General features: G+C 41.9%; 1 protein-coding gene across 1 annotated transcript in view; it reads left to right on the plus strand.

The window, feature by feature from the left end:
* Positions 1 to 6,469, plus strand: part of LOC147358664 (fatty acid desaturase 2-like protein FADS2B) — a 32,586-nt gene extending 26,117 nt beyond the window's left edge. The window contains exons 8-11 of the mRNA XM_086338206.1: positions 1,307 to 1,403; positions 3,283 to 3,362; positions 4,624 to 4,749; positions 6,241 to 6,469. Coding sequence (XP_086194332.1) covers positions 1,307 to 1,403; positions 3,283 to 3,362; positions 4,624 to 4,749; positions 6,241 to 6,301 — 364 coding nt within the window. The 3' untranslated portion in view covers positions 6,302 to 6,469. The remainder of the gene's footprint in view (positions 1 to 1,306; positions 1,404 to 3,282; positions 3,363 to 4,623; positions 4,750 to 6,240) is intronic.
* The last annotated feature ends 21,272 nt before the right edge of the window (positions 6,470 to 27,741 follow it).

Here is a 27,741-nt window from a genome sequence, read left to right on the forward strand (position 1 = left end):
CCATATATGTGGTTCCACAACTGTGGATTCAAGCAACCACTAATCTTGTAGTACTGTGTGTTTTCTTAAAAATATCCACATTTAAGTGGACCTGCATGTTTCTCAAAGGTCAACTGTATTCTGACTGATCACCAAGTCCTTCAAACTGTAATCCAGCTGGACATAATAATTCTTACCAAAGATAAGAGGAGACCAAATTTTTTAAAATTTATTTTACAACTAGAGATTTTCCCCAAATCAAAATGACTTTAAACTGAATAACCCTCTTCAAGTTTCCAATTTACTCCTTCCTCATTCATTTGCATTACTATTAATAAAATAATGGTAGCTACTATGCATCAGGCAATTTGCTAAAAGCTTTACATTGTGGGCTTCCCTGGTGGCTCAGACAGTAAAGCTCCTGCCTGCATTTTGGGAGACCCAGGTTCAATCCCTGGGTCAGGAAGAACCTCTGGAGAAGGAAATGGCAACACACTCCAGTATTCTTGCCTGGAAAATTCCATGGATGGAAGTGCTGATGGGCTACTGTCCACGGGGTTGCAAAGAGTCAGACACAACCGAGCAACTTCATTCACTTTACATGCATTATCTTATTTCATGTAATCAAAAGTGCACAACCAGGCAATGTAGATAGTATCAATTTCATTTTTATGATAAGAGAACCAAAATTCAGAGAAATTAAATCACTTACTCGAGAGCAAATAAGGGCCAGTGGCAGTGCCAAATCAGAACTTGTACCCAGTCTTATCTGATGACAACAGCCAATCTGTTAATCACATTGCATATATCCTTAAATTGTTGTTGCTTTAGTCACTAAATCATGTCTGACTCTTTTGTGATCCCATGGATTGTAGCCTGCCAGGCTGCTCTGCTCTGGGGATTTCACAGGCAAGAATACTGGAGTTGGTTGCCATTTCTTTGTCCAGGGGATCTTCCCAACCCAGGAATCAAACCCAGATCTCCTGCATTGGCAGATGGAATCTTGACCACTGAGCCACCAGGGAAGCCTGACCTTCAGTTATCTAGGCATCTTCTGAGCCTTGCACCAGTGCCTACAGAAAATACTGGGAACACTGCTCTGGTACAGTAGGCTGCAAGACAGGTAGTGTGACTGAATACCTCGTATGTCATCTTTAGATATAAAAGGTCTGCAAAGATGAAAAACAAACAACCACCACATGATTGGAACCTTTGAGTCACTGCCATTTCCTCTACTGCTCAGCCAGATCTGCCAGTGGTTACACAAGTCCAGTGAGTGGAACTGAAACTCCCCAAGGAGTGATCATATCTTCTTATTCTCTTAAAGGCTTCTTGAAAGTCCCTGGGTTGCATATGTTACCCAGATGAGCCACGTACCAATGAAAATGAGCAAAAAGGAGAACCAGGACTGGTTCAGCTCTCAGGTAATAATGCTGTTCTGGGAAAGCATCCACCAAAGCATCCTGATTACCGTCTGCTGACCTCAAATGATGTTTATTGGAGGCTTGCCAGGGGCCAGGCACTGTCAACTGTTTTGCTACATCTCATGTAGCTATGTGCTCGGAATATTCCCACTTTACAAATGATAACATTGAGGTATGAAGAAGTTGCATAACTTGTGCAAGATCACACACCTAATAGTAGAAGCAGGTTTTATTTATTTATTCGGCCATACTGTGTGGCATGCAGGGTCTCAGTTCTCTTACCAGGGATCAAACCTGTGTTAAGCACACAGTCTTAACCAGTGGACCAGTCAGAGTTCCCTAGAAGCAGGTTTAAAACCTCAGCAGTTTGATTTTAGAACCCTGGCTTTTAACCAAGGCTTAATAAACTACAGTCCAAGGGACAATCTAGCCCAGTTTTTATTTTTTTAAAGTTTTATTGGAACACAGCCACATTCATACATTACATATTCTCTATGATAGCTTTCATTCTAAAACAGCTGAACTGTGTAGCTGTGATGCAGAATTAAAACATTTACTGTGCAGCACTTTACAAGCAAGTTTTACTAAACTTGCCTCAATATGGTACAGTCTTTCAATGAATCTCACACTCCTAGAATAACAGAAGGAAGAACCCTGGAATCCCCCTCATTTCATTGTACAGATATTGGGGCCCAGAGAGGAGACTCAGTATTCTCAGCAAGCATGCTGTTAACGATTAAAAGATTTGTGATACATGCAGAATACCACTGCCTCTTAAGCCTGACACTGGCTGTGCCATGATTAACTGGAGAATCCAGTCATCATACTACTTCTTTCTCCATGCTCATTTCCAAATTCAGTGGACATTCCACATAGTAGTGATTCTCAATCTTTTTTTGTCAAGAAACCACTCTTAAAACTTATTGAGGACATAAAAGAGCTTTCGTTGCTGGAGGTTATATCCACTGATACTTACTGTATTTGAAATTGAAACTGAGAGTTTTAAAATATCTATTAATTAATTTTAGAATAACAAGATAAAGCCAATAAAAGTTAACATTAGAGTGATTACATCATCCCATGTTTAATAGCCTCTGGAAAAACCCATGCTATAAGTATGCATGAATGAGAATAAAAAAGGCAAATACTGTCTCAGAAGTATTATGGGGATCATTTTGACCTTGAAGATCCCCTGAAAGTGGCCTAGGGACTCCAAGGTGCTCTAAAGTACACTCAAGGAACCCTGACATAGAGCAACTGCATAAATAACATTCAAAATGCCAACAACCCTAACAAGAATTAAATCTTAGAAAGGCACTGAATAAAAGTCACATTCATAAGCATTCTAAGTAGTCTGGAGAATCCTATGAACTTCTCAGTCTGTCTTTGTACAAAATAAAATACAATAGATTAAAAAGGAAGCTACTTGTATATATTAATAAATGTATTTCTATGCACAAAACCCTTGATTTAAGCCCTTGTATGCTTTATTCCCCATTTAGAAGTCCTTTAAGTCTATTCTGTGGTAATAATATTCAAACTCCTATAATTTCTACCAGAGTCCTACAATCTCATTTCCATCTGTCGAAGTCCTTACTCATGATATCTTAGTCTTGATTTTGAGGGCTGATAGTGATTTAGTCCTCTCAGATCCTATTCATTTCTTCATATCTGTTGCCTTATCAATACTTCTTAGCAAAATGCCTTATTTCCTTTATAATTGTAAGGTCCCTGAGACCTGGGACTTATTTTTATCCCTCATGGTTTGTTACACAAAATATGTACTCAATCAGCACTTGTTGAATGATAGATAAAAGAATAACTAAATATCTTGTTTGATATGGGTTCATTATATCTAATGTAGGCTTTTTCTTTGCAGGTCTTGACCACCTGTAATGTTGAACAGTCCTTTTTTAATGACTGGTTCACTGGGCACTTGAACTTCCAAATTGAGCACCAGTGAGTAAGATAAATAGTTTATGATAAAGGGCAAGGGCTGTCACTAATAACTGTCCTCCATATAGTCCAGAGAGGAGCAGTAGACTCACAATCTTAAGGGAAAAAAATGAACCAGGATTCTCTAAAGGCTGCTATTTTTCAATTAACAACAATGATAGATAAGGGAAGAAAGAAATGAAGGAAGTGTCACAATTGCAAGTAAATGGAGTGAAATCTTGGAAAACATATCAGTGACTCAGTTTCCAGATTCCTATGGTCTTAGGAATTGGTGATGTCTTTGCATTTGCTTTGTTGGCAAAACCTAAGAAAAATCAGGACACTTGGGTAACCAACTTGTGTTCAAACTTAACTATGCTATAATTCAAATATTTACTTATCTGTGTCTTTAGAGCCAAGTTTACAAAATAACTAATGAGGTGGAGTCCCTGCTGCAATTTCTACATGGCATCTGGAAATCCTTTACCAATGGGTCAGTTATAGAGAGGAAGTGGGTAATTCACACCTTGATGCAAGTGAAAACACTGAGAGTCAGTTTCTCCAGAGTGTCAGGGGAAAGGCTTTCCACATTCTCTTTGTCTAACCATGTGAGTCTATGATAGTCAGAGAAGGAACAAGACCTTTATTAGTTCATGGAATTTTTTTCATTCTATTTCCCATATTAGGGCTTGAAAATTTCAGCAAAACAAAAAAAGGACTATTGCTAATAGTTTTACTGAAGGAGAGGTTTATATCCAAGACAGTCATCTGGCTGACTAATGAAAACTTGGGATTAAAAATCCATGTCTCCTCACTTCTTATTCCTTTCCTAGGACTTTTAGCTATTTACCATGACTTAATATACATCCATCTATTCTTGCTAAGGAAGTTAGAAAGAGAGACTAAGACAGAGATTAGCAGGAGCAGGGTGGGCGGTTCAGTATCTCTAGTTCTCTGGGTAGTTCTAAAGAGTGGGTAGTTCTAAATGGTAGAAAGTTCTAAATGATATACTTTCATTTGATCAGGCCAAAAATAAACAGTTGATGGAGCTAAAACATATTCCCTTAGTTCTTCCTAAACAACTGCTACCCACAAGGCTTGTAGTGGGTTAAGGGATAAGATGAGTCTGCCAGCAAGATTTTTAACTTCCCAAAACAAAAGTATTGTGAAAGGTCAAGGTTGGGTCTGTGTGGCTGATACCATTTTATTTTGTAAAAGGGGAAAGGGAACTTTGGGTTTCTCCTTAGGTCTGAGAAGTTTTATATCTCCTTTCTCTGTTTCCTAGTCTATTACCCACAATGCCACACCATAATTATCACAAGGTGGCACCTCTGGTGAAGTCACTGTGTGCCAAGCATGGACTACCATATGTGAATAAGTCCATATTGAAGGCATTTGGAGATATTATCAGGTAATAACAGTCCCTCAACCCACAGCTCTCATTTCCCTTCACTGTTGGTTCCCAGACTCTTCACTGCTTTATGAATCATTCAGCCAATAGCTGTTTATTAAGGAGCATTCATGTGCCCAGCATGGAGATGAGGCGCTATACAGAACAACACTAACACAGAAATGATAACAGTCATTTCTACCATTTAGCTGCTGCTTTCTGGGTACTTCTTAATGAAAATACCTTGACACCCTACTAAATTTCAAGCTTCTTATAAACCAGGGTTCTGTATTATTTGTCTGTATCACCCACAGAGTCTTGACATGCTTTAGAACTTAATCGGTGGGAGGGACTCTCAAATCATCTGGTCCAGCGTTGCAAACTAAGATGCTTGTAGGGTCTGGTGGAACAGACAGGGGTGACTCTTCCTACAGAAACCGAGAATCCATACTCATCCTAAAGCATTCACAGTTCCCTAGATGATCCTGTGCTTGTCAAATTAACTGCCAAAAGCTTGGTTGAATTTTGTGTGTGTTTTTTTTTTTAAGATTAGGAAAAAAAAAGTATCCTATTAATATGAATAAATAAGCCAGCAGGGCTAGACCTGGTCAGATCAGATCCCTGAAGAGTGATCCATCTTCACTCTCTACCATTGCCCTCCTCCTTTCCTGCCCTCCAGACATCTGACCTCCCTACAGTTGCTACATAACTCCCTGCCCCTTACCATGACACATCCTTGGTCACCTTTTCTTCTACCAGAATAATCTTCCAACTTGCTACCCCACTCCTGTCACCTTCTCAAGTTCCATTCACTCTCCAAAACTCACCTGAAACATCTTTTCTTCATCTCAGTCCTCCCTTGCCCCCAAGACTACACCTGTCACATGCTTGGTTCTCTTCATGTCTGACCTTTATCACAATCATGATTAAATAGCATATTGGGTAATATGTGTCTCACAATGCAGACCAGGAATTCCAGGTGGACAAGACTCTCATCACTCCTATTCACTGCTGTATCACCAGAGCCTAGAAAAATATTTCACTTTATAAAGTAGGAGAGATAGGTGGATACAGGATGAGTTGGTTTATAGTTATATATGATTTATCTTATAAAGATTCAGCAGAGCTTTTTCTTTTAATACTGGAGAAAAGGAAAATGATGCTTTGGAGTACAGAAAAGCATCAGATCAGATCAGATCAGCCGCTCAGTCGTGTCCGACTCTTTGTGACCCCATGAATCGCAGCACGCCAGGCCTCCCTGTCCATCACCAACAGAAAAGCATACAACAAAAGAAAATCTCAATCTCCTCCATATAGAAAATGTGAACTCACCTTCTAAAACATAAGTCAGTGTATTTGACTCGCTCCACCGGGCAAGATAGAAAAAGGTCTTTCAGATATAGCTGAAAATAATAGTGTTGTAAAGTTTTAAGTAAAAGAGCAAATGTTCCATGAAGTAGCTCCTTTGACCCGAGTCTCACCTACTCATGATTTTGTCTGCTCCTCTTGCAGGGCCCTGAAGAAGTCTGGAGCCCGCTGGAAGGAGGCTTACTGCATGCATCCAGAAACATAATCCAGATGTGCTGGTGCTAAAGAGAAAAACCACAGGCCCCAAAAATGTCACTTGTACTAAAGCCCATGATACCAAACCTCTATAATACATGACATAATTGCACTTAAAGCCTTCCCCAGAAATATAATCTTAATCAACTAGCCTGGAATTTTGGGGTAGGCAATGTGGTGATAACCTGTTGCATTTTATTCCTTCTCCATTCCTGCCCCTGGCCCAGAGAAAGAAGATATATATATATATATATATATATATATATATATATATATATATATATGCATGATAAAATCCTTGCAGTCCCTCCCCTCCCCAAAAAATAAAAAATAAAAAAGTTGTCTGCCCCAAATATACTTTGCTGATTGGCTTCCTTGCCTCTCCTTTCTTCCTATAAAAACCTTCCATTTGCACAACTCTCAGAACTCTCTTCTGCTTAATAACTGAGATACTGCTTGACTCAGAAGTCATTGAATAAAGCCAATGAAGTCTTAAAATTTACTCAATTGAAGTTTTTTTTAACAGCTTGTTCAATAAACTTCCCAGAGGAGGACATGAAGGCCTATTACTTTCACAATTTCCCAGATCACTGAGCATGGCATTCGAATTCAGATGATCAATCCTGCGGATCATGCCTGCCCTCTGCTCACTGGCCACATGGATAAAGATGGCTTAACTGGGCAGACTTCCATTTAAACTAAATGACTCATGAGAGTTATGTTACGTCCTACCTGAAATTCTTCAATGGATTCCCATTGCTCTTGGAATAAAGTTGCAATCTCCAACCTGGTAATTGCCAACAGACCACCAGCATTGGCCCTCCTCCAGGAACCCTGCCCCACCCTGTAGCACTCCCTCCCTCAGCTTCAGTCCCAGGCAGCCAAAGTAGGCACAAGGGAAGAAATTTTGACCTCAAATAATACCCAAATACCAAGTCTCCATATCACCTCCAGGGAACCAAAGGATCAGGACATGACTGGAATTTGAATGCCAGAATCCTTTTAGAAGTGGAGGGTTCTCCATCCTAGAAGATCCCATGTTGAAGCTTCAACCATATCCTATCATAAATGGACAAGTTACAAAATCCACTAATTGAAACCTGCTCCACCAACATTTCTGCCAACTAATACATCCTCCACCAACTCATAATGTTTCACCGAACCTCAGATCAAAGACACAGATTTGAGCCCTCCCCAGGTCTCCTTACCAGCTGGCCTCAAAATAAAACTTCTCAAAAGCTGGTGCCATAGTATGGGTTTCTATGTGCTTCAAGTAGCGAGCCCTTTACTTGGTAAAGATTTCAGGGAAGCCTCCCCATTAATTCAAGGCCTCCTTTGATATATTCTGTAGTAATTACTAAAGGTATAATTTTACATCCATTTATGTGATTCCTTAGTTTTCCACTGTAACCTGAAATATCCATAAGAGTAGAGACTGCCTAACATGATAGAGACACTCAATGACAATGTGCAGAAGGAAGGAAGGGAGGGAGGGAGCTGGAGAGGAGAAAGGAAGGAGGGAAAGGAGGAATTTGCCAACTACAAATTGGCACTTGACAGCTACCTCTACAAGGAATAAATCAAGTGCTGCTGCAGCTGCTGACATTCAATACCCTCTGAAAGGAATATACAGTGGAGAACAGAAATGGGGCACTCTGTGCTCTTGGAAAAACTGGAAGGACAGGTCTTCAGATAGTTAGATATTTTCAGAAGAAGATTCTATGAGCCCAATTATTACATCTCTTCATATCCAGAAAAGCACTAAACTCATTAATGGTGAATTTGCTCATGACTAGCAGCAAACCTCTGCCAAAATGTGTGCATGACTGCAGGTGCCCCCTTCACTAAAGTCATATATGACACTTACCTTATCCCCTAACAAGACACTGAGTTTTTTTTTTTTTTTTTCCAGAGATAAAAGAACAAAACTAAGCCAGGCAGCAGTTCCTCTTTGGAGCAGTTTCTCAGAGCTATCAGAAATGCTATCTCCCAGGCTATAGACCTCATTTTGCCCCAACAAAACTTAATTCACAGCTATCATACTGGGAAATCAAGTAGGAAAAGGAGTTCGTCAAGGCTGTATATTGTCACCCTGTTTACTTAACTTATATTCAGAGTACATCATGAGAAATGCTGGACTGGAAGAAAAACAAACTGGAATCAAGATTGCCTGGAGAAATATCAATAACCTCAGATATGCAGATGACACCACCCTTATGGCAGAAAGTGAAGAGGAACTCAAAATCCTCTTGATGAAAGTGAAACTGGAGAGTGAAAAAGTGGGCTTAAAGCTCAACATTCAGAAAACGAAGATCATGGCATCCGGTCCCATCACTTCATGGGAAATAGATGGGGAAATAGTGGAAACAGTGTCAGACTTTATTTTTCTGGGCTCCAAAATCACTACAGCTGGTGACTGCAGCCATGAAATTAAAAGACGCTTACTCCTTGGAAGGAAAGTTATGACCAACCTAGATAGCATATTCAAAAGCAGAGACATTACGTTGCCAACAAAGGTTTGTCTAGTCAAGGCTATCGTTTTTCCAGTGGTCATGTATGGATGTGAGAGTTGGACTGTGAAGAAGGCTGAGCGCTGAAGAATTGATGCTTTTGAACTGTGGTGTTGGAGAAGACTCTTGAGAGTCCCTTGGACTGCAAGGAGATCCAAGCAGTCCATTCTGAAGGAGATCAGCCCTGGGATTTCTTTGGAAGGAATGATGCTAAAGCATTAAAGTAGTTATCATTCCACCTCATGAAGATCAGCCACCTGGGGAGGGGAGGATACAAGGAACATATGACAGTACTTTGGATATATGCAGTACTTTGGCCACCTCATGTGAAGAGTTGACTCATTGGAAAAGACTCTGATGCTGGGAGGGATTGGGGGCAGGAGGAGAAGGGGATGACAGAGGATGAGATGGCTGGATGGCATCACTGACTCGATGGACGTGAGTCTGAGTGAACTCCGGGAGTTGGTGATGGACAGGGAGGCCTGGCGTGCTGAGATTCTTGGGGTCACAAAGAGTCGGACACGACTGAGTGACTGATCTGATCATACTGGGCCTTTCTTTCAGTCTATAGAAGGAAGGGAAGGAGGGAGGGAGGGAGGAGGCAGGAAGAAAAACCTGTGTGTAAATGTTGCTGTTGTTCAGTCGCTAAGCTGTGTCCAAGTCTCATTGTGACCCAATGAATTGCAGCACACTAGGATTCCTTGTCTTTCGCTGCTGTCTCTGGGGGTTTGCTCAAACTCATGTCCGTTGAGTCAGGGATGCCATCTAACCATCTCACTCTCTGTTCCTCCCTTCTCCTCCTGCCCTCAGTCTTTCGCAGCATCAGGGTCTTTTTCAGTGAGTCAGCTCTTCAAAAATAGGTAGCCAAATATTGAAATTTCAGCTTCAGCATCAGTCCTTCCATTGTATATTCAGGGTTGATTTCCTTTAGGATTGACTAGTTTAATCTCCATGATCTTCAAGGGACTCTTGAGAGTCTTCTCCATCACCACAATTGAAAAGCATCAATTCTTTGGTGCCCAGTCTTCTTAATGGCCCAAATCTCACATTTGTACATGATTGCTGGAAAAACCATAGCTTTGACTATATGGACCTTTGTTGGCAAAATGCTGTAAGTGTAATTCCTTCTAATTACAGAGTAAGATAAATTTTATCAAGTTTGTGAAGAGCATTTCTATATTCTAACTCTGAATTATTAAAATTCTTAGAAATAGTTATGAGCATCTTCTAAGCAGCAAGTACTGAGTTGTATCCTTCATAAGTATTATTCCATTTAGTCCTCACAACAATTCCAAAGGGTGAGTTTTATAATTAATCTCATTTTATAGATAAAAACATGAGGCTTAAGGGAGGCCAAGTAACTTGCCTGATGGCACAGGTAAGTTGAGTATAGTCTCAGACACAGGGATGTCTGACTCCATAGTCAACACTCATTAACCTTCAAGAAACCAAAAGTAAAGGGGAATTAAGTGGCATTATAAGTCATGAGCAGTGGGTACATTTGAACTCTAATAGCTTCTCAGAAGCTGATGGAATAAGCATTAAAGTAGTTATCATTCCACCTCACGAAGATCAGCCACCTGGGGAGGGGAGGATACAAGGAACATATGACAGGCACAGCAGCAGCATAGTAAGGATGCCGGTTGGCTAGTCTCTATTCCCCAATCCTAAAAGAGTATTATTCACCTCAGTATAATTTCACCTCAGAGAGATTCACTGGGAGAGAATCAAGCAGAGATCTTCCTTTCAGAAGGGACAGACACTGCAAAAAACATGGAAGAACAGAATGGAGAAATGGATTCGAGTTTTTGCAATTACATAGCATGAATTCAACCTGGGAAAAGTTCACCTCCCCTGTGCTTTTCTCTGATACTCTAATTTCTTTAAATAGCCTCCCTCCTTTTCATAAAATCAGGTAGTGAAATATTGCCTACATTTTCAATCAGGCATTTAGATAAGGATAACCGATTGGATTAGAAGTCAGGAATCTCAGTCCAAAGTTCAGCTCCTTAATGCCCTATTGTGAAACTGGCCATGTCTCTCACACATTGCCTCGATCTGTAAAATAGGTGGATGCATAATATTACCTGGCTTATTTGGAACTTAGCATTGTTGGGACAACCAAATAAAGTAAGGTAAATATAATACTTTATAAGTATAAGTATAAGCCATGAACACTCATTCACATGGTGGTTATTGCTATTAATGTAATGATGGTTCCTCCCATCCTGGACCCATCAAAAGCAAGAGTGGCCCCAACGTCAACAAGAATCACAGGACAGAAAGACAGGGAACCATCTTAATGATCCTAAGGGCACATTTCCTTAGATGAGAGAATTATGAGTCACAAGTGAGTCAATGATTTCTCCTGTTACAACAGGTGACAACTGGGAGTCACCTTCCACTTCTGACTTTACTCAGTCCCCTGGAACCAGCAGCCAGATCTTAAGCCAGAGGAATAGTGAGTCATGGGCTCTAGTTTTCCCAACTTCCAATTAACCATGTGAGTGCACAACTCTCTACTGGAAATCATACAAAATATATCATTTGTTGCTTAGACAATATATTGTAAAGGATTTTCTTGACTATTTCCCTGCTAATCATCCACCTGAAGGACATAGAAAGTATAGCTTAAACGTAAACTCTACCCAGAGGAGGAATATACATGGGTACTTTTTTCTTTCCCACATTCATTTATGAAAATTTGCAAAAAGACAGTCATGTTGAAAGAATTTACCAGTGAACATCTATCTGTTCAGCTATAATCCAAATTTTGATGTTACGTTTTAGTAAACTTGTTTTATTCTATATCTATCCATCTGTCTCTCTATCCATTAATCTATCTTTTTTATGTGCTTCAAAGTGAATTTTCAGGGGCTTATTTATAAAACTAAACCTCAGATTATGCAAACAACAAATTTCATTTCTCATCTTCAATAAAGAATTGTGTAGCAGGTTCATCTTTAAGGGAGTTTTATCGGAATGTTGCTATGTGAAGGGAATATAACGTGGTTAACATTGTGGAAAATAAATTAACTCAGTATAAACCTTCTTGTGCAAACATTTATCCTCCATTATTTATTGAGCTTTCAATATTTATTGAGCACTTACCACGTGTCAGACTTGGACCAGATGATGTGACCAAGAGATCCAGGAGCCCAGGTTCTTGAAGCTCACAATCTAGTAGGGAAAAAAATTAAATAAATAAATGGAAGAAAAATCAAGATCATCACATCTGAAGAAAACAAAAGGGTGTTCTGAGACTGATAAGCAGGGACTAATCAAAATAAGGAGGGTCATGGAAAAGTGACCATAAGAAGAATATGAAGGAGCCTGCAATCAGATTCTAAGGAGCAGAGGCATCAGCCAAGTGCAAAGGCCCTAAGGCAGGAATGAGCTTCTGTTCAAAGAACATAGCCAGAGGCCTGAATGACAGTGGAATAGTGTCCCAGTTTTTTCCTCAATATTGCTTCAACTTCATTTCTTCAGTGTATTTTGCTTTGGCTTGTCAGAGGCATTCAAAAATAATTTTCTAGATAAGCAACAAGGATAAACTGTAGAGCATGGGGAATTATAGCCATTATCTTGTAATAATTTTACTGGGGTATTGAGCGCCAAAGAATTGATGCTTTTGAACTGTGGTGTTGGAGAAGACTCATGAGAGTCCCTTGGACTGCAAGGAGATCCAACCAGTCCATTCTAAAGGAGATCAGCCCTGGGATTTCTTTGGAAGGAATGATGCTAAAGCTGAAACTCCAGTAGATGGCCACCTCATGCTAAGAGTTGACTCATTGGAAAAGACTCTGATGCTGGGAGGGATTGGGGGCAGGAGGAGAAGGGGACGACAGAGGATGAGATGGCTGGATGGCATCACCGACTCAATGGACATGAGTTTGAGTGAACTCCGGGAGTTGGTGATGGACAGGGAGGCCTGGCGTGCTGCGATTCATGGGGTCACAAAGAGTCGGACACGAATGAGTGACTGATTTGATCTGATCTGATCTGATTAACTTTAAAAATGCTGAATTATCATGATGTACACCTAGAACTAAAATTAATATTGTGAATCAATGATACTTAAATAAAAAATAATAAAAGTATTTTCTATTATTTGTACAAGCACAGTTTTCTCGGGAAATCCTCCCAGATTTAACTGACTAGGTTAAATCTCCCTTCATGAACTCTGTGTCCTGTGTGCCTCACTTATACAATTTATTTCTGCCTGTGCAAACATTGAAAACTGAAAACACCAGGAGGGTAGTGACCACCCTATATGTTGTTATTATTTTATCACCAGGCCCAGTCCAATGTTTGGCACTGACCAGATGTTCAATAAATGTTTTAAAGAATAATTAATTAACCATTCTTCTCATGACAGGCATTCCAAAAATTCCTTGTAACTGCTGCCTAGAATCCAGCTGCTATCCTGATGTTCTCTGTTCCATACGGAGATTAAAAAATAATAACACTCCAAAGTGAAAGGAATTGTTAAAGCCTGCAACTTGGATCCCTTTGCTCAGTCCATTGAAAAAGGCTGCACAACAGTGACTTGAGTCTATGCCTCAGTGGAACAAACTCAAATGCTGACTCATACCAACTGAATTTGCATGCTGACACATGTCTTTTGGTGGAAGGAATAGGCAGAGCTGAAGAGATGAGGGAGTAAGGCTGCCCTAAACCACAGTGTGGAGTTTTCAGCCCTAGATTTGGATTCTCTTAATAGTTCTACATCTATTACTCACTTACTCTCTGATCATGAGCTTGCTCCTTACTTTCTAGCGATTAACTCTTATTCATAGGTTCAGTTCAGTACAGTTCAGTCACTCAGTCATGTCCAACTCTTTGCAACCCCATGAATTGCAGCACGTTGGGCCTCCCTGTCCATCATCAACTCCCGGAGTTTATTCAAACTCATGTCCATTGAGTCAGTGATGCCATCCAGCCGTCTCATCCTCTGTCATCTCCTTCTCCTCCTGCCCCCAATCCTTCCCAGCATCAGGGTATTTTCCAATGAGTCAGCTCTTTGCTAGAGGTGGCCAAAGTATTGGACTTTCAGCTTTAGCATCAGTCCTTCCAATGAACACCCAGGACTGATCTCCTTTTGAATGGACTGATTGGAACTCCTTGCAGTCCAAGGGACTCTCAGTATCTATTTAAATACAAGGCATTATTGGGGCTTGTAAAAAGGCAATATATGTTAGGGAATTCTGTACCTTGCCTGGCACTGGTCAGCTTTCATGGGCTACTGCATCAGCTTTCTAACTGTTCTCATTGTTTACCCTCTTCTTCCCCTCACCAACAGCTTTGAACCTGATGTCCTAGCTATCTGGATCTCCCAGATATTTTCATGATGGGTACACATTTATTATCCTGGTCCCTTGCTATCTAATCAAACTGATGCACGAAATCCCTGTTCCCTTCCTACAAGAGTCTGTCATTCCCTAAGCACTAACCTCTTTTATTTCCTTCCCAGTATTCAACACCATCCGAAATCATTTGTTTATCTCATTTCATTGGGATATAAGTTTTAACACAGAAACATGCCAAATGAATAAGTATATCCTTGCTCTTCATAAAATTTAAGGAGAACCGGAAAATAACATCAGCTCCTTGAAAGCAGTGGTTTTGTTATAACTCTAGCACCAGAGTTGCCCTGAGGGCCTGTTCAGTAACTACCTGTTTTTCAAGGGCTGTTGTTTTTTCTCTTCTCTTCAAGCTACCAAACACATCTCAGAGCGGTCCTGCAGAGGGTACAAGGTCCTGGCTGGAATTTCTGAGGGAAAAAGCCACCAGTGTAGTGGTGGCCGCTGTAGTCCGAACCTCAGACGTGATGGGCTTTTGCCTCTGTTGCACCGTCCTACTCGTTTCTGCAGAGGCCAGGGCTGCTCCCCTGCACCTCTCTGCCTGGAGCCCCTCTTGCCACCAGGCATGCCAGCTGCTCCCGCTGTCCATCCGGGGCCACCCTGGCAGTCACAGGCTGGCTGTGGGGTGAGCCCCTGGCACCCACTGCCTCAGACAGTGATCCCAGTTGAAGGCACCTCCTCTGTCTCTAGGCGGCCACTGTTGCCTCTCCCGCCTGCAGGACTTGCTCCACTGAGACCTGGAGAATGACTGCCGGAGCGGCTGATACTTCTGACTGGCTGCTTTCTGCTGTGGCACTTTTCTGCTCTGGGCACAGAGGCCAGGAGGCGGGCACAAGCTGGGGTAGCCATACTCCACCGTTGGCCGGCGCCACAGTAAACCCCTCCCCCAGGCAGGAGGCCATTTAAGAGTAACTGACCACCAGTGACCGTAAGTGGCCACTCGGCCATTGGTTAGTGCCACAGTAAGCCCCGTCCCCTTCTATAAATAAAGGCACCCACTTTCGGTGAAATGGAAGATGGCTATCTGACAGATGAGGTTCCCCTTTCCCTGTCAGCTTGCTTTCTGACAAGAGTCTTTATCCTTTGTTCCAACAACTCGTCTCCGGATTTGTTGGCCTGGAGCAACAAGCAGAACGAGCTTGGACTCCTTAATCCCAGCCCTGTCCAAGGGAGTAGAACTTGGAGGACTTCCCAGTCCCTCTTCAGAGAAGCCAACATGCAACCATGGAGAACCTTGTATCGGGGCTAAGGTGCACTGCAGACACATGGACTATGGACACGCTAGTGTTCTGCCCTCAAAGAGCAGACAGCTTTAGTAACAAGACTAAAATAAATTTAATAGATAGATAAAATTAACACTCCAGAGTGACGTTGGATACACTGAGGGGAGGGGCAGGAGGCAGGGCCTGCCCAGTACCTGCCAACATGGGAGAGTCTGGGTTCCATCCCCAGGAGGGGGGACAAAGAGAAGCCCCTGAGGCCACGGTGCGCAGCCAAGGCTGGAGGCCGACCTGGCTCCCTCTCACTGGTCCTGGAGAAGCTTCTGGAGAAGCTCCGGCCTGAGGCACGCTGTGATAAAGAGAAGGAAAAGCTGGCGGAAGAACAGGCTGAGAAAGCCAAGGGCTAGTCTGGAAGCAGACCTTGCCAGGTGACTGTGAGACGTTCCACCCTCTGTCCATGGACCTGGATGGGTTCCTGCTGGAGAAGGGCCTCCCCCAGGCCCCAGCCACCTGGCTGAGAACCTTCTGCTGCCTGTGACTGAGCTGGAAAGGAAGCAGTCTCTTTCAGGGTGTCCCCGCTGCTCCTCCATCACCCTCTTCAGCCCTCAGAAACCTGTCCAGCCAAGTTTGGTGCTGGGTCTTTGAGAGGACCACCTCCCATATGAGGAAGCCCACTGCCTATGGTGGGCTGCTGGTGACCATACACCCAGTGAGGCCTGGATCCCAGGGGGGGGGGTTGTGGGGGAGGTCCTGGTGGGCCCACAGTGGGGAGAAACCATCTGCTCCCCACCCTGCAGCACAGATCTCCCCTCCAACCTGGGGACTCCAGCGTATGTCACGGCCATGGCAGCAGCAGTCAGAGCCTTTGTGTTGGTTACTGTGCTGCAGGTGGTGAGGACAGGGTAGTGAGCTGCATTTACACGGCTGCTCTTGACTCCCATGTGCACTTTGACTCCAGTTATTGGTAAGCTCAGGCAATAATATTAATGCCAGCTGACATTTACTTAGCACTTACTTTATGCCAGGCATAAACACATAATCCTCACCAAAGAAATGATACTCGTATTCCCATTTTATAGTTGAGAAAACAGAGGCACAGAGAAGTTCAGCAACTTGCTCAAGGTGACACAGATAGTACGCAATAGAGGTAGTACTAGAACCAGAATGTCTGCTGGAGAAGGGCCTCCCCACTGGCCTGCAAGTACTAATTAGCCAAGTATTGCTTAGGCGCTGGCACTAAGAAGATAGTCTGGCAGCAAATGAAGACCAACATCATCTTTGGGATTCCTCTTTCATCCTCTGGTCCTTTTTCAGTTTTACCTCCAGGAGTTGGTTGGTTTGATTTTTCCCAAGCCTCTTGGACATGAATCCAGCAGAGCAGACATGGCCTCCTTTTCAAGGGAGTCTGTAGAGTTTTCTGTAGATTCATTGAAAGACATACAGGGTGATGTCTCCTGGGAAGAATCCTGGAAACTGGTATGGAACCCAGAGAACTTTTACCAACAGATTCTCATACTCTTTTTCGTTTGTTTTTTACTTTTCATTGTGGAAAACTTTCCACAGGCAAAAGCAAAAGGCTTCCATAATGAACTTCCATGTAACTGTCACTCAGCTTCCATAATGCTTAACTCATAACCAGTCTTGTTTTCTGTAGCCCTTTCTGTTCCCCATCCTTGATTATTTTCTATCAGTTCCTAGATATATCACTTCATCCATAAATATTTCAAAATATATAAAATATAAGAATTCTTTTAAAAAATAGAGCAAAAATACCGATTTTATATCTGAAATAACATTCAAATGTAAAAAAAGAGAAATAGAGATAGCAATAATTAAGACTCTAAGGAGTCAGTGTAGTCTTCCAGAAAAATAAAGCGCTGGCAATAATGTCTACTGGGCTTTGGCCTTTGTTCCTTGAATCACTCATGTGGTAAATTAAATGAGGGAGTTAAGATGATATTTAAGTTTTCACCTAGCTCTAATATTCTAATAGTTTTCATGACTAGGTAGATTATCCTGTACCTATCTGTATACTCTTTAACATACCCTCAAAGTTTTTATTAATAATTTCAGTAGTATTTAATCTGTCTCCCCTAACAGACTGTCCACTACTTATGGGCCAAAAATTTATCTTCTTATTCACTGCTAGATCCTCAGGGTCTAGTGGGCAAATTGTGAAGAGTCTTGTGTGCTGAGCCAAGGAGTTTGAACTTTATCCTGAAAGAATGAAGAGTCATGGAAGGAACTCAATGAGAGAAAATGCATCACCAGAAGTGTCTTTAAGAAAGATAGGATTTGTGGAAGACGAGAGTAGCTAATGGGAAGTCAATTAGGAAGTTATTCTTGTGATCCTGAGCTAAAAGAGCAAAGGTAAGAATTAAGGCAATAGATATGAATATGGAAAGTTTGGAGCTTATGAACGAGAAGTAGAATTAACTAGGATTTAAAAGAGACATTCAAATTAGAGACCACATTGAGAAACCCAAGTATGGCTGTGGAAGGCAACTGTGGACCTCATTCCTATTCAGACTGAGAGCATTAATTCCCTCTGGGCAAGCTCTGACTCTTGGTGTAACATCAAGATGCCGTGGGACAGCTGATGAGGGTGAAACATGGTAAGTAATTTTGGTCACCATGCACAGGTTCAGTGTAGATTATTCATTAAGTACAGTGAGAATTTGGCCAATCAAATTGCAACTACTACAGTGTCTGCCTATTTGGTAGTTATTCAGGTAACAGATTCAAATATCTTGAGTGCTTCAATACACATGGATTATATAATGTAACATATGATATAGTCTGAGGTCGGGGGGCTGGGGGGCGGTGGAGAGGAGATACCCAGCATCCAAAGCCAGGGGCGGTGGCCGGGAGGAGCTACCCATGCCCGAGGCCAGGGGCAACTGGTGGGAGGAACTACACCACGCCACTAAGCCCGAGACCAAGAGCAGCGGCGGGGAGGAGCAACCACACTACCAAGGCCATGGGCGGTGGCCGGGAGGACCAACCCCACATCCAAGGAGCCATGGCTGTGCTGGCACAGTAGGGCCTAGAGGAGCTATCCCACATTGAAGGCCAGGAAGGGTGGCAGTGAGGAGATAACCCTCATCCAAGGTAAGGAGCAATGGCTGTGCTTTGCTGGAACAGCCGTGAAGAGATACCACACGTCCAAGGTAAGAGAAACCCAACTAAGATGGTAGGTGTTGCAAGAGGGCATAAGAGGGCAAACACACTGAAACCATACTCACAGAAAACTAGTCAGTCTAATCACACAAGGACCACAGCCTTGTCTAACTCAATGAAACTAAGCCATGCCCGTGGGGCAACCCAAGATGGGCGGGTCATGGTGGAGAGATTTGACAGAATGTGGTCCACTGGAGAAGGGAATGGCAAACCACTTCAATATAATTGCCTTGAGAACCCCATGAACAGTATGAAAAGGCAAAATGAGAGGATACTGAAAGAGAAACTCCCCAGGTCAGTAGGTGCCCAATATGCTACTGGAGATCAGTGGAGAAATAACTCCAGAAAGAATGAAGAGATGGAGCCGAAGCAAAAAGAATACCCAGCTGTGGATGTGACTGGTGATAGAAGCAAGGTCCGATGCTGTAAAGAGCAATATTGCATAGGAACCTGGAATGTCAGGTCCATGAATCAAGGCAAATTGGAAGTGGTCAAATAAGAGATGGCAAGAGTGAACATCACTACTTTAGGAATCAGGGAACTAAAATGGACTGGAATGGGTGAATTTAACTCAGATGACCATTATATCTACTACTGTGGGCAGGAATCCCTCAGAAGCAATGGAGTAGCCATCATGGTCAACAAAAGAGTCCAAAATGCAGTACTTGGATGCAATCTCAAAAACGACAGAATGATCTCTGTTCGTTTCCAAGGCAAACCATTCAGTATCACAGTAATCCAAGTCTATGCTCCAACCAGTAACGCTGAAGAAACTGAAGTTGAACGGTTCTATGAATACCAACAAGACCTTTTAGAACTAACACCCAAAAACACGTCCTTTTCATTATAGGGGACTGGAACGCAAAAGTAGGAAGTCAAGAAACACCTGGAGTAACAGGCAAATTTGGCCTTGGAATACGCAATGAAGCAGGGCAAAGACTAATCGAGTTTTGCCAAGAAAATGCATGGGTCATAACAAACCCCCTCTTCCAACAACACAAGAGAAGACTCTATACATGGACATCACCAGATGGTCAACACCGAAATCAGATTGATTATATTCTTTGCAGCCAAAGATGGAGTAGCTCTATACAGTCAGCAAAAACAAGACCAGGAGCTGACTGTGGCTCAAATTATGAACTCCTTATTGCCAAATTCAGACTTAAATTGAAGAAAGTAGGGAAAACCACTAGACCATTCAGGTATGACCTAAATCAAATCCCTTAGAATTATACAGTGGAAGTGAAAAATAGATTTAAGGGCCTAGATCTGATAGATAGAGTGCCTGATGAACTATGGAATGAGGTTCGTGACGTTGTACAGGAGACAGGGATTAAGACCATCCCCATGGAAAAGAAATGCAAAAAAGCAAAATGGCTGTCTTGGGAGGCCTTACAGATAGCTGTGAAAAGAAGAGAAGCGAAAAGCAAAGGAGAAAAGGAAAGATATAAACATCTGAATGCAGAGTTCCAAAGAATAGCAAGAAGAGATAAGAAAGCCTTCTTCAGCGATCAATGCAAAGAAATAGAGGAAAACCACAAAATGGGAAAGACTAGAGATCTCTTCAAGAAAATCAGAGATACCAAAGGAACATTTCATGCAAAGATGGGCTCGATAAAGGACAGAAATGGTATGGACCTAACAGAAGCAGAAGATATTAAGAAGAGATGGCAAGAATACACAGAAGAACTGTACAAAAAAGATCTTCACGACCCAGATAATCACGATGGTGTGATCACTGACCTAGGCCAGACATCCTGGAATGTGAAGTCAAGTGGGCCTTAGAAAGCATCACTATGAACAAAGCTAGTGGAGGTGATGGAATTCAAGTTGAGCTATTCCAAATGCTGAAAGATGATGCTGTGAAAGTGCTGCACTCAATATGCCAGCAAATTTGGAAAATCAGCAGTGGCCACAGGCCTGGAACAGGTCAGTTTTCATTCCAATCCCAAAGAAAGGCAATGCCAAAGAATGCTCACATACATGTATATGTCTTTTGAACTGTGGAGGGTATTGCTGTGAAAGGATTATCAGAATTATTCCTGTTAGAAGACGTCTCCAAATCTGGGTGCCCTTCTTTCTTCTTTCCCTAAATCTGTTCTCACAGTCACCTACTTGAATGACTCTTAGGGTCTTACACAGCCAGGATCCTCAATTTGAACTCTGTTCCCATCATGAGAGAGATTCACATGCCTGTTTTTTAACATGATTAACTCCCTGTCTCACTTTATTAATGTTGCCAAAATCTTGGCACTGCTTCTGAATAGAAATATGGAGTCAGGGTTTTGGAGAAAAGACATTGAGTAACTTTATTTCTTTGCCAGGCAAAGAAGGGACATAAAAGGCTAGCACCTCAAACACTGTGCCTTCCTCTCAGGGAAGTAGGGAGAGGTTTTATAGTCAGGGCTCATGCTCTGGGGCAGGTGAAAAGGATCAGAGGGATGAAATACTTGCATTTTTCCTTTTTTCTGCAAAATCTATGGTCAAGCCAGCATCAGGTGGCTTACTAACAGTCTAGTGCCTCTGAGGTTATCTGCCTGTGACCTTTCTGTTTTGAAACACAAGACTGTTACAAGGGAGCTTGGGGGAGAAGAATGTCAGGTGCAGAATATAATTCATACGGAGTCAGAGAGTAATTAGGTTTGTGAAAGACTTGTCTTACCTACAAGTGTTTGTTAGTAGCAACAGCCAAATAACAACCCAGATTGTTTAACTCTTGCAGACCTGTTTGACTGGTTTGTGCTTAAGGCTGTTTATTCATTTCTATTTTTGCTGCAACACTATTTGTGTGGTGGTCTTCAGAAGAAAGCTCACAAGCATTACCCTATGGTTCTAGATTCACTGAAGAGGGTGAAGCATGGTAGGTAATGATGGTCACCACTCACGGGTTCAGTGTAGATTATTTGTTAAGTACAGTGAGGATTTGGCCAATCAAATTACAAATACTACAGGATCTGCCTACTTGGTAGATATTCAGACAACAGCTTCATCCTCTCTCACTGAATTCGTTCCATGAATCCTCATTCTTTGGGGATAAAATTCAAACTCATTTTAGCGAGCTCTTCTCATGTTCTTGAGCTCAACTACTGAGTGATTCTACAGAATTCAAATCCTTTCTCCTCCAGGCATTAGATGCCTGGCAGGGACTCTGGGTGAACAATGAAAAGTTGTTATAAATTCATATATTATTGTCTCCTCTTCTTATACTTGGTAATCTCCAGGATTAAATGGCTGTATTCATCTTTTACCTAGGTGGATGGGCACGGTGGTAGGCTGTATGTCACATGACTTTTTAAAGTAAGAACACTCAGAGACATTCTCCCTGTGCCCAAAGCATAGCTTTGCTAGCCATTGACCTAGTGAATGTGGGAAAGTTCCTGAACCTCTTAGATACTTTGGGGTTTGTGGGCTTAAGTATTATATTATCAGATTAGATCAGTCGCTCAGTCATGTCCGACTCTTTGCCACCCCATGAATCACAGCACGCCAGGCCTCCCTGTCCATCACCAACTCCTGGAGTTCACTCAGACTCACGTCCATCGAGTCAGTGATGCCATCCAGACATCTCACCTCTGTCGTCCCCTTCTCATCCTGCCTCCAATCCTTCCCAGCATCAGGGTCTTTTCCAATGAGGCAACTCTTTGCATGAGGTGGCCAAAGTACTGGAGTTTCAGCTTCAGCATCAGTCCTTCCAAAGAAATCCCAGGGCTGATCTCCTTCAGAATGGTCTGCTTGGATCTCCTTGCAGCCCAAGGGACTCTCAAGAGTCTTCTCCAACACCACAGTTCAAAAGCATCAATTCTTCGGTGATCAGCCTTCTTCACAGTCCAACTCTCACATCCATACATGACCACTGGAAAAACCATAGCCTTGACTAGATGGACTTTTGTTGGCAAAGTAATGTCTCTGCTTTTGAATATGCTATCTAGGTTGGTGATAACTTTCCATCCAAGGAATAAGCGTCTTTTAATTTCATGGCTGCAGTCACCATGGGTAGTGATTTTGGAGTCTGACACTGTTTCCATTGTTTCCCCATCTATTTCGCATGAAGTGGTGGGACCGGATGCCATGATCTTCGTTTTCGGAATGTTGAGCTTTAAGCCCACTTTTTCACTCTCCAGTTTCACTTTCATCAAGAGGCTTTTTAGTTCCTCTTCACTTTCTGCCATGAGGGTGGTGTCATCTGCATATCTGAGGTTACTGATATTTCTCCAGGCAATCTTGATTCCAGCTTGTGTTTCTTCCAGCCCAGCATTTCTCATGATGTACTCTGTATATAAGTTAAATAAACAGGGTGACAATATACAGCCTTGACGAACTCCTTTTCCTATTTGGAACCAGTCTGTTGTTCCATGTCCAGTTCTAACTGTTGCTTCCTGACCTGCATACAAATTTCTCAAGAGGCAGATCAGGTGGTCTGGTATTCCCATCTCTTGAAGAATTTTCCACAGTTTATTGTGATCCACACAGTCAAAGGCTTTGGCATAGTCAATAAAGCAGAAATAGATGTTTTCTGGAACTCCCTTGCTTTTTCCATGATCCAGCAGATGTTGGCAATTTGATCTCTGGTTCCTCTGCCTTGTCTAAAACCAGTTTGAACATCGGGAAGTTCATGGTTCACATATTGCTGAAGCCTGGCTTGGAGAATTTTGAGCATTACTTTACTAGTTTGTGAGATGAGTGCAATTGTGTGGTAGTTTGAGCATTCTTTGGCATTGCCTTTCTTTGGGATTGGAATGAAAACTGACCTGTTCCAGGCCTGTGGCCACTGCTGATTTTCCAAATTTGCTGGCATATTGAGTGCAGCACTTTCACAGCATCATCTTTCAGCATTTGGAATAGCTCAACTTGAATTCCATCACCTCCACTAGCTTTGTTCATAGTGATGCTTTCTAAGGCCCACTTGACTTCACATTCCAGGATGTCTGGCCTAGGTCAGTGATCACACCATCGTGATTATCTGGGTCGTGAAGATCTTTTTTGTACAGTTCTTCTGTGTATTCTTGCCATCTCTTCTTAATATCTTCTGCTTCTGTTAGGTCCATACCATTTCTGTCCTTTATCGAGCCCATCTTTGCATGAAATGTTCCTTTGGTATCTCTGATTTTCTTGAAGAGATCTCTAGTCTTTCCCATTTTGTGGTTTTCCTCTATTTCTTTGCATTGATCGCTGAAGAAGGCTTTCTTATCTCTTCTTGCTATTCTTTGGAACTCTGCATTCAGATGTTTATATCTTTCCTTTTCTCCTTTGCTTTTCGCTTCTCTTCTTTTCACAGCTATCTGTAAGGCCTCCCAAGACAGCCATTTTGCTTTTTTGCATTTCTTTTCCATGGGGATGGTCTTAATCCCTGTCTCCTGTACAACGTCACGAACCTCATTCCATAGTTCATCAGGCACTCTATCTATCAGATCTAGGCCCTTAAATCTATTTTTCACTTCCACTGTATAATTCTAAGGGATTTGATTTAGGTCATACCTGAATGGTCTAGTGGTTTTCCCTACTTTCTTCAATTTAAGTCTGAATTTGGCAATAAGGAGTTCATAATTTGAGCCACAGTCAGCTCCTGGTCTTGTTTTTGCTGACTGTATAGAGCTACTCCATCTTTGGCTGCAAAGAATATAATCAATCTGATTTCGGTGTTGACCATCTGGTGATGTCCATGTATAGAGTCTTCTCTTGTGTTGTTGGAAGAGGGGGTTTGTTATGACCCATGCATTTTCTTGGCAAAACTCGATTAGTCTTTGCCCTGCTTCATTGCGTATTCCAAGGCCAAATTTGCCTGTTACTCCAGGTGTTTCTTGACTTCCTACTTTTGCGTTCCAGTCCCCTATAATGAAAAGGACGTGTTTTTGGGTGTTAGTTCTAAAAGGTCTTGTTGGTATTCATAGAACCGTTCAACTTCAGTTTCTTCAGCGTTACTGGTTGGAGCATAGACTTGGATTACTGTGATACTGAATGGTTTGCCTTGGAAACGAACAGAGATCATTCTGTCGTTTTTGAGATTGCATCCAAGTACTGCATTTTGGACTCTTTTGTTGACCATGATGGCTACTCCATTGCTTCTGAGGGATTCCTGCCCACAGTAGTAGATATAATGGTCATCTGAGTTAAATTCACCCATTCCAGTCCATTTTAGTTCCCTGATTCCTAAAGTAGTGATGTTCACTCTTGCCATCTCTTATTTGACCACTTCCAATTTGCCTTGATTCATGGACCTGACATTCCAGGTTCCTATGCAATATTGCTCTTTACAGCATCGGACCTTGCTTCTATCACCAGTCACATCCACAGCTGGGTATTCTTTTTGCTTCGGCTCCATCTCTTCATTCTTTCTGGAGTTATTTCTCCACTGATCTCCAGTAGCATATTGGGCACCTACTGACCTGGGGAGTTTCTCTTTCAGTTTCTCTTTCCAATCCCAAAGAAAGGCAATGCCAAAGAATGCTCAAACTACTGCACAATTGCACTCATCTCACACGCTAGTAAAATAATGCTTAAAATTCTCCAAGCCAGGCTTCAGCAATACGTGAACCGTGAACTTCCTGATGTTCAAGCTGGTTTTAGAAAAGGCAGAGGAACCAGAGATCAAATTGCCAACATCCGCTGGATCATGGAAAAGGCAAGAGAGTTCCAGAAAAACATTTATTTCTGCTTTATTGACTATGCCAAAGCCTTTGACTGTGTGGATCACAATAAACTGTGGGAAATTCTGAAGGGGATGGGAATACCAGACCACCTGACCTGCCTCTTGAGAAATCTGTATGCAGGTCAGGAAGCAACAGTTAGAACTGGACATGGAACAACAGACTGGTTCCAAATAGGAAAAAAAGTATGTCAAGACTGTATATTGTCCCCCTGCTTATTTAACTTATATAGAGTACATCAGGAGAAACCTGGACTGGAACAAGCAGAAGCTGGAATCAAGATTGCGGGGAGAAATATAAATAACCTCAGATATGCAGATGACACCACCCTTATGGCAGAAAGTGAAGAGGAACTCAAAATCCTCTTGATGAAAGTGAAAGTGGAGAGTGAAAAAGTTGGCTTAAAGCTCAACATTCAGAAAATGATCATGGCATCCAGTCCCTTCACTTCATGGGAAATAGATGGGGAAACAGTGGAAACAGTGTCAGACTTTATTTTTCTAGCCTCCAAAATCACTGCAGATGGTGATTGTAGCCATGAAATTAAAAGACGCTTACTCCTTGGACAGAAAGCTATGGCCAACCTAGATAGCATATTCAAAAGCAGAGACATTACCTTACCAACAAAGGTTCGTCTAGTCAAGGCTCTGGTTTTTCCTGTGGTCATATATGAATGTGAGAGTTGGACTGTGAAGAAGGCTGAGCACCGAAGAATTGATGCTTTTGAACTGTGGTGTTGGAGAAGACTCTTGAGAGTCCCTTGGACTGCAAGGAGATCCAACCGGTCCATTCTAAAGGAGATCAACCCTGGGATTTCTTTGGAACTAATGATGCTGAAGCTGAAACTCCAGTACTTTGGCCACCTCATGCGAAGAGTTGACTCATTGGAAAAGACTCTGATGCTGCGAGTGATTGGGGGCAGGAGGAGAAGGCGACGACAGAGGATGAGATGGCTGGATGGCATCACGGACTCGATGGACATGAGTCTGAGTGAACTCCGGGAATTGGTAATGGACAGTGAGGCCTGGCATGCTGCGATTCATGGGTTACAAAGAGTCGGACACTACTTAGCGACTGATCTGATACATGTATGTGCATTCCACAATCACCCTTCCAGCAACAGTTAGGCAGCGATGTCTGGTGTCATTAGCTCTATTGTGTAAGGGGAGAAACTGAGATTTAGAGTAAGTGGAAAATCCAGGAAGCAGAGCCAAGTTTTTAAAATCCAAGATCAGCTACATGTTGGAACAGATGGCCCCCAAACTCTTGGAAGTAAAGGAGTGCAAAGTTCCTAATGGACAGACTTGGAAAAAATAAATAAATAAATAAATGGTCTCAACTGGAAAACTCAATCCTGTATGTTCAACTTAGTCCCCCGTGTTTAAGATTCTCATGAGAATTGTCCTTAATCCAACAGCCCTTAAAAATAAATCCCCCATTTGTAGAAAAAGCAAAATATCAATTTGCCACACATATAGAGAGGTATATTCTAACATAAATGGGACTTCCTAAAGAAATAATTCTTGTTGAATTTTTCTAAGCAGACACTTGCCAAATGTCTTGGAGGGAATATCTAATTCTATATATCAGAAAAATACACCAGGAATTTTATCTTTGATTCTTTGCAGACTCCAGAAGAATCCTATTCCAGAAAATCAGGAGTGGAAATGAGTAGCAGGATCTGCTCACCAGGAGAGTTGGGAACACTTTGAACATTAGTATTTAAAACAATACCTCAGATATTGCCAATACTCTGAAATTTTTGCAAGTGAAATAATTCGTCTTAGTTACCAGTTAACACTTTGGGCAAAGGGGAAGTCAGGTCTAGAACCATAATTTACCTTACTTAAGAATCTCTTTGAGTAGAATGGTGGTTGCCAGGGAACAGAGGTGGAGGAAATGTTGGTCATAGGGCACAAACTTCTAGTTATAAGAAGAATGATTTCTGAGGATCTAATATGCAGCATAGTGACTACAGTTAACCAGGTACTTGAAAGTTGCTGTAAAAGTTGATTTTGTACCTTCTCACCATAAAAAAGACAACGTGGCAGTTATGTGAGGTGAAGGATGTGTCAACTAATCTTACTATAAATATTTGGCAATATATTTGGGTGTCAAATCATCACATTATGCACCTTAGACTTACATGTTATATGTCAGTTATATATCAGTAGATCTGGGGTAACAAAGAATATCATTGAAAGAGATATAAGAAAAGTCTGTTACATACTAATACAGAAATTACTGCTAATTAGAACAACACTCCATAGTTGTGTATGTGAATGCCTGTTCCTCTTGCCCTTTGTGGGACAGCAGTCCTGTGCGTCCTGTTTGGAGTTACCATCACTCATTGTTCACATCTCTAGTTTATATAATCCCAAATATGTTTTAGTATCAACTTGTCTTTTAATCTTGAAAATGGTAATGCCTTTTAATGTCTAGCAAAGAAGATGTGACTTTGATTTAGTAAAACTGGCAGCATTTTGACTTGCTGAGAGAGGTGGTATGTCTGTAACTTGTGCTTTAAAGGCAA

This window comes from Bos grunniens, chromosome 15, assembly GCF_055505025.1.
Source record: "Bos grunniens cultivar Pamir isolate PY7600 chromosome 15, Bosgru_T2T1.0, whole genome shotgun sequence".
Taxonomy (NCBI): Eukaryota; Metazoa; Chordata; class Mammalia; order Artiodactyla; family Bovidae; genus Bos; species Bos grunniens.